Source organism: Magallana gigas, chromosome 9, assembly GCF_963853765.1.
Source record: "Magallana gigas chromosome 9, xbMagGiga1.1, whole genome shotgun sequence".
Lineage (NCBI taxonomy): Eukaryota > Metazoa > Mollusca > Bivalvia > Ostreida > Ostreidae > Magallana > Magallana gigas.
Genome location: NC_088861.1, coordinates 34,839,182 through 34,852,190, shown reverse-complemented (window position 1 = coordinate 34,852,190; position 13,009 = coordinate 34,839,182). Strand labels below are relative to the sequence as shown.

The 13,009-nt window shown below is 34.2% G+C and overlaps 1 protein-coding gene across 7 annotated transcripts in view; it reads left to right on the top strand.

Annotated features, from left to right (window-relative positions):
• LOC105334848 (inositol 1,4,5-triphosphate receptor associated 2) overlaps nt 1-13,009 on the top strand; it is a 56,705-nt gene that overhangs the window by 11,269 nt on the left and 32,427 nt on the right. For 6 of the 7 annotated variants that reach the window (XM_066070566.1, XM_066070569.1, XM_066070568.1 and 3 more), the window contains exons 6-17: nt 1,024-1,209; nt 2,274-2,370; nt 3,432-3,509; nt 3,731-3,787; nt 4,395-4,454; nt 4,709-4,773; nt 4,982-5,090; nt 5,666-5,830; nt 6,166-6,353; nt 6,763-6,800; nt 9,306-9,448; nt 10,213-10,307. In XM_066070566.1, the coding sequence (XP_065926638.1) occupies nt 1,024-1,209; nt 2,274-2,370; nt 3,432-3,509; nt 3,731-3,787; nt 4,395-4,454; nt 4,709-4,773; nt 4,982-5,090; nt 5,666-5,830; nt 6,166-6,353; nt 6,763-6,800; nt 9,306-9,448; nt 10,213-10,307 (1,281 nt within the window). Of the gene's footprint in view, nt 1-1,023; nt 1,210-1,793; nt 1,952-2,273; nt 2,371-3,431; nt 3,510-3,730; nt 3,788-4,394; nt 4,455-4,708; nt 4,774-4,981; nt 5,091-5,665; nt 5,831-6,165; nt 6,354-6,762; nt 6,801-9,305; nt 9,449-10,212; nt 10,308-13,009 lie in introns of those variants that run through there. The other variant, XM_066070571.1, reaches the window with a different exon arrangement.

The window sequence follows — 13,009 nt, the reverse complement described above, 5'->3', positions numbered from 1 at the left end:
ATGAAATATATGTTTTGAAGTTATTCACAAAAACCTTTTGTTGTGTTTAGTATTTTCTTCATCTCTAAACTGTGGTTTCATCAATTTTCACTGAATACTATTTTTTGTGGATTTTGGTGTTGAGTTGATCTACAGAATTAGATACTCATTTAAGTGCAATTTATAATAACATATTAAACAGCAGACTGTCTCTAGTGATCAGCCTGTCATCCATCTGTCCATCTGATATCACTTGTCAGGAGCATATTTTCTCTCCCCTTGGCCCAGTCTGACTCGTACTTCACAGAGTGCCTCTGAGTAAAGGATGTGCAGTGCTTCAAAGTTCAAGGTCATAGCAGAGTTATGTGAAAAATCCTTGTCCAGATCATATATTCTCTCACCTTGGTCAGATCTGGCTCATACTTCACCCACAGAGTGCCTTTGGTCAAAGGGTGTGTAACAACCTTATATAGAGTTTCTTGGGAAAGGGTCAAGGTCATATCAGGCAACTCAAGAACATTTCTAATAGCATACATATGTTCCCCTAAGCCCCATCTGCCTCATGATTTACAGAAACATAGCTTTTGGGTAAAAGGTGTGCAGTGACCTTGAACAACATCTTTAGGTCAAATGTGGAGGTCATGGCAGATTTCTTTGAAATTCAGTTAATATTATCCAAAAAGTTTATCTCATTGGCTTAACATTGCTCAGATTAAGCCAAAAAAAGGTTGAGGTTAAAGGTGAGCAATCAGCTTAAAAACAGTTCTCTACCAGCTGGAAAATTTCCTAATCATAGGTCAAGGTCAAAGCAAAATTCTCTGAAAGCTTTTCATCTAGGCTAATGTTAATCCTTAGTAAGGGCCCTTTGAGATGGTCACCATCTTAACGATTTCTAGTTTGCCGCACATGAGTTAACGTGTCTTTGAAGCTGATTTTTAATAAGTCCACAAAAATTGATGTCCACAAATATTATAGAAACCACAGTATAGGTTTACTTTGAGGAATTTCATTCATTTTCTGTTCACTGTATATATATTGTTGTAGGAGTGTTGGGTTTGGAGTGTCAGCTGATGAGGTACAGCAGTACATGGACAGGATCCAGGAACTTGTGTTCCAGAACAGCAGACTGACGGAGGAGAACTCAACACTACAGCAGCAGATCTACAGCCAGGAGGAGGCCCTGTCCCAGAGCAATGCCAGCAACCAAGGGCTGGGGAAGAAGATCAAAAGGTGAGTATACAGAGCATTGCCAGCAACCAAGGGCTGGGGAAGAAGATCAAAGGGTGAGTACCCAGAGCAATGCCAGCAATCAGGGGCTGGGAAAGAAGATCAAAGGGTGAGTACCCAGAGCAATGCCAGCAATCAGGGGCTGGGAAAGAAGATCAAAGGGTGAGTACCCAGAGCAATGCCAGCAATCAGGGGCTGGGAAAGAAGATCAAAGGGTGAGTACCCAGAGCAATGCCAGCAATCAGGGGCTGGGAAAGAAGATCAAAGGGTGAGTACCCAGAGCAATGCCAGCAATCAGGGGCTGGGAAAGAAGATCAAAGGGTGAGTACCCAGAGCAATGCCAGCAATCAGGGGCTGGGAAAGAAGATCAAAGGGTGAGTACCCAGAGCAATGCCAGCAATCAGGGGCTGGGAAAGAAGATCAAAGGGTGAGTACCCAGAGCAATGCCAGCAATCAGGGGCTGGGAAAGAAGATCAAAGGGTGAGTACCCAGAGCAATGCCAGCAATCAGGGGCTGGGAAAGAAGATCAAAGGGTGAGTACCCAGAGCAATGCCAGCAATCAGGGGCTGGGAAAGAAGATCAAAGGGTGAGTACCCAGAGCAATGCCAGCAATCAGGGGCTGGGAAAGAAGATCAAAGGGTGAGTACCCAGAGCAATGCCAGCAATCAGGGGCTGGGAAAGAAGATCAAAGGGTGAGTACCCAGAGCAATGCCAGCAATCAGGGGCTGGGAAAGAAGATCAAAGGGTGAGTACCCAGAGCAAAGCCAGCAACCAAAGAGTTGGCAAGAAAGGTTGAGTTTTACCATGTTCCTAAGTAGAGAAATTGAAGGAAAAGATTGAGGTGTAGTAGTTTTATCCTTACCCAGACATAAGTTTCAAATGAGGGGCTTCGGGAGACAGTTCAAGGAGTGAATTGTAACACTCTGTCCAAGAGGTTTTTCAATCCAGAAGGGGGTGTGAAAAAAATCAAGTTGTGTGTAAGTCTTGTAAAAAAGTTGTTCAGAATTTGTAAAACTTCATGATAGAATTCCAATTGATCCTAACCTACCTTTTTCTCCCATTTTCAGTCTGCAGGAAGCCATACAGTTGAGACAGCAGCATGAGTGTGAAAATGAAGACCTTATTCTGAAACTACAGGACCAAAAGCAGGAGATGCAACAGAAGGTTGGGACTTGCAAAGTCTTTGTTTTGCAATGATCTACATGTGTGTTAATACCATTCTAATTACTTAAGACAAGTACTGATTGACTGATTAAGTATTTCTTGATTATATACAATTACCCCTGGTAGTTATATCGTTTATTGAAATTGACATCAGGCTAGCCTGCAATGCTAAGGGTTTCAATTTTTTTTGTCCACGGATATGAAAGGTCATTACCGGTATCTCACATCAAATTTTGGCTCAAATTTTCTGTTTAATGTTGAAAGAAATATCAGAAATTCATATTTTGCACACTATTTGCTCATGACATAAGGATGTGCCAGTTCGACCCAAGGTTATTTGACTAAAGTCACAATCACATCATCAACATGGCATTTTGTGTCGGGTTCATACAGTTTTAATAAAGAAATATAAGAAATTCATATATGGAGTTGACAAGGGATGCTCATGACATTAAGATGTGTCATGACCCTGACCCAAGGTCATTTCATCAAGGTCAATCACATCATCAACAACTTGCATTTTATTACATGTAGCACCCGCGAAGAACCTCTGAAATTTTGTCATCTTTAGTTCTTTTCACAAAAATATATTACTGTTCTTTACAAATCAATATTCTTGAACTGAAGGAATATCTAGCCGATTTGTCATCATATAACTGATGTAGAATTTCTCATTGTTACTGTAAATATTGTTTTTAAAACTTCAACATATGACAGGTTGAACGTCGTGCATTGTTTGTATTCGTATTGTATTAGCTGTACCAGGAGACCTCAGACATCCTGATGGTCTATAATTGATATTGCTCTGTAGTGTATAAACCTTGGATCAAAGTCAAATCAAAATCACAGAATCTATCATCTACCTCAATAGAACCCTTACAGAGAATTAATGGATATTAACTATCGGCCCTTGCTTCTAAATGATTAGCTTGCAAGACATCTTCATTATAGCCGTAGATTAACTTTGTTTGTTGAACTGGGATTAATGGTTGGAGATGCAGGTAAATAAAAGGTGATGTACTGTAGTTGATCTGACAATGCTGTCATTAATTTTGCAACAGATAGGCAATCTAACAAGTGATTTGGAACATATGAGAGCAAGCAACAAAGAACTGGAGGCCAGTAATGTTGAATATCAGGTACATATTAATACGGTACATGCTGAATTATAAAATTTCCTTAACATACCAAGATAGTTGAAATTTTTTTTAAATACCCCCGTAGTCAAAATTGAACGTAAATTTCTACATTTATTTTATTTTTCAGGTTAATACATGTAGTAGAAATTTTATTTGATATATGTGAAAGTAGTAAGGATACATAATTATTTTATCATAAATTCATCTGTCAATTTATACAGCACCAACTTGAGCAGTTGTCAGAAATAAGAAGATATCAAGAAACCCAGCTTTCAGAGGTAAAAGAAGTTCAACACACCCATATATTATTTGATGGATCTATAAGATATTTGTTTGAAACATGATTACGCAACTGAAAGACTTAATACTTATTCATTAAATATGAATTGTCTTGGTATTTTTTCCGAGAAACTAGCTGGAACATTTTTGTGATTGCAATCAATACATGTAATGTATGGTTTCGATATGTAATTAATACAGCTGTACTATAATATCATAAAATGATGGATGACGGGATATCACAAACGGCCAGCAATCTTTAAAAAAATTTAAAATATTGGTATATAAAAAAGAAAAGCAATGGTCCAGGATTGATTTTTGTATGATGTGTAGGATCACATTTTTTGGACAATCAATCAAAATACTTATATAGATACATGTATTTACAATAGTATGTGTCCAGACTCAGAAAACAAAATATGTACTGTGATGAAAAAGTCTTTGCATAGTTTCTCTCTCTGGAAATTAAAAAAAATTGCAATTTGAAAATTTGAAAAAAAATGTAATGGAATGATTTAATGTTACGGTTAACCATCCATTCACTTTTTTACTGCATTGAAAAATAATAAAAATTGGGTATTATTTTTGTTTGAAATATTTATACAGAGATTTGAGGACCTGAAGAATCAACAGAATCAAATCCTCAGTTTATCAGGCACTGTGCAGGTAGGTTTTCAGATTTAAAACCATTGAAGATAAATATCACCACAACTCAGAAACACAAACCAATTGTTCTGTTGATATATATGGTGAAAGACAGGATTTGAAATTTTTATTATATAATTGTAGAAATTCTTTTAATGTGTTCCATTGTGTAACTGCAATGTTAGATTGAAAAGATGAAAATACCCAATCTCTAGATAATAAGTTTATTTTATAAGATTTATAGATAATGATAACAAAAATTTGACATTTCAAAGGAGCTGAAAATTGAGAAGGAAAACCTGCAGGCCAAACTCTGCCAGTCTAATGAAGCTATAGAGAGGTATATACATCATTAACTGAGCGATCATTTGGCAAAATATATATGAGTCTTGTTCATTAAGAGAGGAAATTTGAATTTTAAAGATCACATATAGGAATTGACTTCAAGAGTATTTTTTAAATGACCATAATTGTAGGGCAGATCTCTTTTTTTCTCTTCCTGATTCCTGATTGTGAAGTTGTGGGAAAATCTTAATTTTATTTATCAGTTTGAAACAGACAGTTGAATGCAAAGATAAGGGAGATAACTTGATGCGGTTTCCATGCAGTACCCCAATCAAGAGGAACAACTCTATCTGCATGGAACTGCGAGGGATGGTGAGTAAAGTTTTATGCAGAATTTGCTTTTATATAGAAGAATAAAATCATATTGATCAATTTTGAATAATTGTGGTGCTTTGAACAAGATGTGAAATGTTAAAGTATGTATATGATTTAAGGAATAAGGAATCATTCTCTGAGTACCGGTATTATGAGGGGATAATTTTGGTCAGGGCGTGGTCAAATCCAATAAAGCCTGAAGGGCTTTATTATAGATATGACCACGCTTCAACCAAAATTTGATTACTCAAATAATACTCAAAGAATGATTCCTTATTACTTACACATATATTATTTCATATTACACTTTAAAACAACGTTTTAAAACCACCATTTTTTCATGAGGCACATGCTATGTATTACTACGCAGCACAGCCAATACCTTTTGTCAATTACCGGTTTATTAAAAGACGCCTATTTTGTGTTGCTCATCTTTTTTGAAATTATTGAGCTATTGGCTCCAAAATTGATTCATAATGTTATCACAGAAGTTGAAAATGTAAATATAATGTAGTTGAGGTTTGTTGGATAATAATGCTTAATGAAGTATTACATTGCTTACTTAAAATTAGTTGGAGGATGGAGACCACATGCCTTCACCACTGTGTGAGAAAGAGATAGACCAGGTGTTCCCTCTATTTTCCTCAGATGATGAGGACGTGGACGAGAGCGATCCTAATGTCAGCATCTACTCCGTCTCCCTCAAGGACGACCTCACACTGGACATGTCCAAGTTTGTAAGAATTTGGTTTGAAATACTACTGGTTGTAAGAAATAGAAAAGTTATTTGGTGATTCAATGAGAATTTTAAAACTTTAATTTTCTGTTTCTGTTCCATTGAGGAGTGAACTTGTTGGTAAGGCCAATAAAATACTGATTTGTTTCTAGGCATTGTTGTATTAAGTGATGCAGTGATTAATTTCAATACCATATTACAAAAAGGATTAACAATATTGATAGATTGACGTATTCCCTGCCGCCCCCCCCCCCCCCCCCCCCCCAAAAAAAAAAAAAGAAAAGAAAAAGAAAACCTTTAAATTTAGTTTTCTTGTCCTATATTTTTATTTTACAGATGGAGAAATATCAGAACAAGCAAGAGAATTTGTTGGAAGAGATTTGTCATTTCCTAGAGCCTGGAAAATCTAACTATGTCAAAGATGAAAAGTTTTCTGAATTTGTTAAAAAAGTAGAGGAACAGATGTCAAAACTGACGCAGAAAGTGTCTGTGTTGGCTCAAGCAAAAACTGATGTGGATCACAGGTGTGGATAATGTTCAAACATTTATTACAGTTATGATTTATTTGAAGCAGACCTTATGGAAATAGTTTAAGAAGTTTTGAATAAAAAAATTGTCTTTAAGACCAAACAGTTTTCAAAAGTTTTGTAGGCTCAAATGAAAACTGTAATAAATGATATCATTTTTTGAATGGTATAAATACATGCTGAGGAAGTGACTGCTTTTTTGTTAGCAACAACCACAAATGGTTAATAAAATTGAAGTGCATCATAATGCATTTCTTCAAGTTTTTCATTTTAAAGACATTCAATTTTTTGTTTTTAATGGAAAGTTCTCCTTCTATTTGGATTGGGAATATCATTGTTTTTGTAAAATGGTATGACAAAACTTTAATAATAAACTACTTCCTGTATATAATTTACCGGGTAACAGGTTGGGTAAACAGAAGAAAAAATTCAGGAAACTAAGAGGTAAGAAATTTGTTTCATCACAACAAAAATAATTTTGATTGTATTTTGTTTGTAATATTTAGACATATAGTATTTTTGTTGCAAGTAAGCTGAATAGATTAAAATGCATAAAAAAAAACATGAACAGAAGTCATTGATTTTCTTTTTACAGGTACATGTACTTGCATTCATTTTTGGGGATTAAAATCATGATTTTTTTATTCATAGAATCATCATAATATTTAAATATTAAAGAATTAGTCGTGACATACATTCATGTTTTTATTGGTAACTGTACTTTTCTGACCTGAATGGCCGTTATTCATATGCCTCCTTTTATCACACATTTTTAATTGAAAGAATATTTGACAGTTCAATAAAATATTGAAGTGAATCTAATTTCTAATCTATTTTTATGATATTTTGGAAATTAATCCCTAATAAGTGCGGCTTAATGCCACTTCATTGATTTACTCGTAAAAAATTGATGTTCACCTGGAAAGCATACCTAATTAAAAATTGAAAATTGTGACAAAATTGGACCTATGTGGTCATATTTCATGAGTATGGTTTATGTCTGATGTACTTAAAAGGTAAAAAAACCCACAAATTTTTACATGAGGTGGTACGTACTTCATTTTACATATTCAAATATAGATATTTTGAAATGCAGATCTATACATTAGGTCAAATGTGAAAATCTCTGTAGACGAGGTAAATTTACAAATTGAAATGCTATTATCAATGCTGTTTCATTAACACAATGTCTTTAATTAATCTGTTTTTTACAAATCTTAATCATGATATTTTCAATATGATGTACATGTATGGTATAATGAGATATGACTTTGCAGTACAAACCTGGGATACCATTATACAAATACTGTAACAGTACATGTAAATAAGGAATAAGGAATCATTCTTTGAGTATTATGAGGTGATAATTTTGGTCGGGGCGTGATCATATCCAATAAAGCCCGAAGGGATTTATGATAGATTTGATCACGCCCAGACCGAAATTATCACCTCATAATATTCAAAGAATGATTCCTTATTACTTATATTTATAAAATTTTAAACCATTGTACGACTAAATATTTAAATATAGATAAGCAAACCCCGCTGGCGCCTCAATTTGGCATCATTTGTATTATGGTTATATAGTACAAAATCAATATGTAGTGTTATCACAGGCAAAGACACTGGAAAATGTAAATATAGAGAAATAACTGATCTCAGTATTGGAAAATTAGGTCTTTCCACCTTTCAGGTGAAAGACCTTTTGTATTTCTTATGTTTTTTATTTTTTTTCTTCTCTTTTTTTCTAGGGACAGCTTTTTTGTTTCTAGATGTATTGAAACAATTTTTTCTTTATGCTATTAACCATTAAAAGTTATGGTACTAAATGACCCTTTTCGTGATAACTCCTAGAACTTACAAAGTTATTGCCCCTATTGTACAAAATGCTTGTTATCGCTACTCCTCAAAAACCGTAAGAGATAGAGACTGGAAACTTTTACCAATGTCTTCATTACACTTAGAGGGTTCTTCAACCCATTCATACCGAAAGGATCTGAGGCCCCCTTCTAGTAGTTATTGCCCCTGAAAGTATTTACATTTCCATAAAATCACTTCCAACTTTTTTATTACTTATCATAGAGACTTCGGACCACTTGTGATGGAAGCGCTTACCTTGGCCAAACAAAATGACGTAAAGGTCAAAGGTCAAGGTCATTTGGAAATCTCTAAATTAATGCGTTTTCAGATCTCTTTTGTTTGGGGTGCTAGAAAAAAACATTTTCATGGATGTAGTAGGACATCTCAAGACATTTCAAAACATAACCCATTGACCCTTACCATGTAACAATTATAGAGTTATTGCCCCTATTGTACAACATGCTTGTTATCGCTACTCCTCATTAACCGTTAGAGATAGAGACTTGAAATGTTTACTAATTATTCAGTACACTTAGACACTCCTTCAATTTATTCATACCGAAAGGGTCTCAAGTCCCTTTTTAGCAGTTATTGCCCCTGAAAGTTTCTAACATTGAATAAAAACACAAATAATTTTTGAGTCAATAATTAAATATACATCGGACCACTTGGTATTGAAGCGTCTACCTTGTCAGATCAAAATGACATTAAGGTCAAAGGTCAAGGTCAAGCAATAACAAATTGCAAACTTAATCGTTTGACACTTTTTTATCAAAGTAACACAGAAAAAATACTTTATTCTATAAAAGCAATCTTATTTCAAACATAAAAAACAATAATGTGGAAAGACCTCTAATTGTTCGAGAACAATTAGTCTACTAGTTTTATTTGTGTTTGTTATGATAAAAGCTTACAATGATAAACATATTGACTTGTTTTATACAAAGCCAAATTCAATTTTGTCCATTGATAAACTATTAAGGTTTCATTTATTTAAAAAGAATTATAAACTGTCCGTCAGCATCATCATTACCCATGCTTGATTTGACTTTAAATGTGATCATTTTGTCTATGTTTTGTACACCACAGAGGAGAACGCTGTGTTGAAGGAGGCGGCTGACGATGTGATTGAGAACAAGATCTCGTGGGACAGTGTGACCGACAAGCGACTACTGATCCTGAAGGACCAGATCGACCAGGAGCGTGCCAACATCAAGTTCCTGGAGAGGAAGGTCATATATAACTAATACCATTTACACTAGGTGTCTTTCTCTCTCTCTCTCTCTCTCTCTCTCTCTCTCTCTCTCTCTCTGTATCTGTCTCTTAATGAATTGAATCTACTGTTGTAAACTTACTTTAAGTATCCTTCTTCCAGCAATAAAATGCATCTTACTCAAACACCAATGATTTTGACTCTCAACAGAGTTTATCTTTTCCCTATTCCAGTATTCTTTATTACTGACACCTGTCAGACTTATTACTTTATTTTACATAAAAAGCTTTTATGAGCTTATTTCCAGTGAAAATTAAATCTGTTTATTAAAATCAGGAACTTTTGTTGTATATTTTTCCTAGCTTCATGTTCAACTTCTACCTGATTTATTGATATGTATGAAACAGTATATCGACACTATGTACTATATATGATATACTCATCACCTTGCGCAAAACCAGACTTATCTTCTATATAATCCCTAATGCTTCCCAAAATAGCAGGTGTATATAAAGTATGTTATAAAACACTAATATCTCTTGGAGTTACTGTACCAAAGAAAGTTTTCAATATTGAATTATCAGAAATAGAAAATTGTAGAGATATATAGAAGGAAAGTTAATTCAATATTCCACTTTCGTAATAAGTCTCTATTTTGGAATTAAAGTAGGTGACTGTAGATTTGAAATCTTTATTAAATTGAGGTACATCTGGTACTATATATAACATTTAAAAGTCAGACATAATGATCATATAGACGTTTCTATATTTCTCTGTTGACAGCTGAAAGACAAAGAGTCCACCTTTGTACACGTGGACAAAAATAAGAGGTTTGGAGCAGAGAGAGTGTTGAAGATGGAGATTCAAAAGCTGCAGAGGTAAGGAAGCGAGACTAACACAGCATTGATACAGTAAAACATGCCTGTAACGAAGTGCCAGGGATGGGCAATTTTGCTACGTTATAAGCTTAATTCATTATATCCGTAAATTTTACAACGTCAAAGTCAGGGGGAATGAAAATCACTTCGCTGTTAGCATGAATTTATTATGAGCAAGTTTGCTATAACCATGTTTTACTGTATTTCTGTAGTCTATGTAAAAGTCTTGCATCCTTTAGAGTTTATCAGGAGAACTGCTGTTGACAAGAATTAATGAGCAATAATCTTGGTTTAGAATAGAATTAATTTCAGATTTTAAATTGCAGTAGTCTTTGTACCATCAATTATAGAAGGACTTTTGATGAAAAGTGATGATTGATATCCCTGGAATCCCAAAATCAGACCCACAGTTCTTCATGTATTGTAGTGTAAATTGTTTTAAGTCTGACCTTCAAACTCTTATATTTATCTATCAAGTTGCTCTAGACATTACTTGTGGGACTCCCACGCCCTCTTAACCAAATATCTCCCCCCCCCCCCAAAAAAAAATGAATTACCGGTCTCAGACTTTAAATAGAAATGTAAAACCTTGTTTGACCTTCCAAAGTTAAAAAAAAAAAAAAATTATTTTGTTGACTCAAAGACCTGCTTTAAAAACAACAATATGCAATAGATTTATATTAAAAGATGGAGATATTTATCTTTTTTTGTAACAAACAAGGAAGCTTTTTCTCTTTCAACATTTATGGGATTTCCTACAAAAGTTTTGTCTGACAAGTGATTTGTTCTGTCGGCTTTATCCAGAAATTGATGTCATTGGATTTCTTAGTTATCCCATATCCAGACTATTGATGGATGTAAAGACACAATTTGTTTAACATCCCTGCAACTGTGAGATGCTAACCGCATCCCGTCTGAGTGGACAAAAGACAAAATGGATTAACTTTTGTCAGATATTGACTTAATTTTGTCTCGTTTGGCAGCCAGGACCCTCTCATTTCAGTTATAATATCGTTGAATGGCATCAAATTTTTGGCGTCATTCGATTTGGTGTCTTTTTTTTTCCTTGCACATCATGGCTCTTGATTAAGCTGTTGCGAGCTGTTCCTCGTTTGGCAGTAGATAAACAGAGGGGGGACTAAGATCATCGCGATACACGACAGTCGGTCCATCTTTAACAAGTTCATTCCAATCAATATCAACTATTCCAAATGCTCTCCATGCTGCCTGTTCTGTGGGGAGAAGAAAAGCGGGAATGGAAATTTATGACTTTGGAATTTCCTTAATTCTGGTGTGAGAGAGACTTGTTGAGCATTTAAAAGGGATTATAACAATAAAAACAGATCCAGTGTCTTGTGTTTGGGGAAGAAAACAATCTATATCTTGCTGAAGACGATCAAGATTAATAGAACTGAAGGTCCAACATTTCTGATGTCAGGAAAAGTGATTAAAGTTTGGTGAATTTTTACTGAGTGGTTTTAGATTAGTGATACAAGTTAATTATAATAAATCATGATGAGTTTCTGAACTAAAACTTTTGTCAGTTTTGGCATTCATTCTCTACTTATAAAAGGAGTACTTAACATGTTTGTGAGGGAATTTCTTTGGTTGGAGTATTTCTGACTTCTTTAGTAACTTCGCTCAGTGACTATGAACAATGTCTGGGCCACAGGAAGAGGACCGATTGGTTAAGCCACTCATTGTGCTAGAGTCGGACACACTCTATATTGTGTTCTATGACATGTAAGCTTCAGGAGTGGTCTAAAAATTTAGATATTTTTCTATTGATGAATAATATCATGATCATGATTTATTTATGCAGCTTTGAATATTGAACACATACTCATAAAGGATGAAATTCTTTAATTGAATCATTTATTATATTTAATGCTTTTTTTCTCAAAGCTCATATCTTTTGTTAATTAAGATGCATTTAAGTACAATCATGTGAATGTTAAAACCTAAGATAGATATTTTTCAAGTATGATATTCAATAAATATGTGAAAGTTCATTACATTACAACCTTTTATTTCCAAATTCTGCTTTTGTAATGAAATAATTGTAACGACAATCAAGTAAGCTAGGATCTGTTTATGTTTTAGAATGTTTTTAAAAATTTTACCTTGAATAAAATTAATTGGACTTGATTGGAGGGATGGAAAACTTATCATTATCATTATAGATGTATACATATATGTGTATATCTTTTTCTTTTGAATTCCTGTACAATTCATCAATTAAGGACTGGAGCTGACACTTATAGTATAATTTGCAAGACTGTTTGTCATAAATAGAACTAATGATGCTTGCTATAATGGTCGATGAAATCAGATAAAGCTAAGATTGTAGAAAATTAACTTCGGTCCTATTTACCAACAGGTTGCTCATAATTGTCATCTTATAAGTGTACACCATGACTCAGGAGATGGGCTCTTAAATTAGGTTAAACAGAGGAAAAGCATTTTGACTTCATACTAATTTCAGTACTTAAGGATTGTATTTTTTTCGATCTCCGTTGTAATAAAATAAAGATAGGAGAGATACTGTGTGTAACAGATTAATTGTGGATATTACGCAAAAGTTTGCATGCATTCCCGATGGAGGACAAAACGTTAACGAGAATTTGACTTTGTATTTGTTCCAATCCACTTAAAATAATGTTGTTGATTGCCATAATGGGTCACTGGTGTTTTCTTTGATC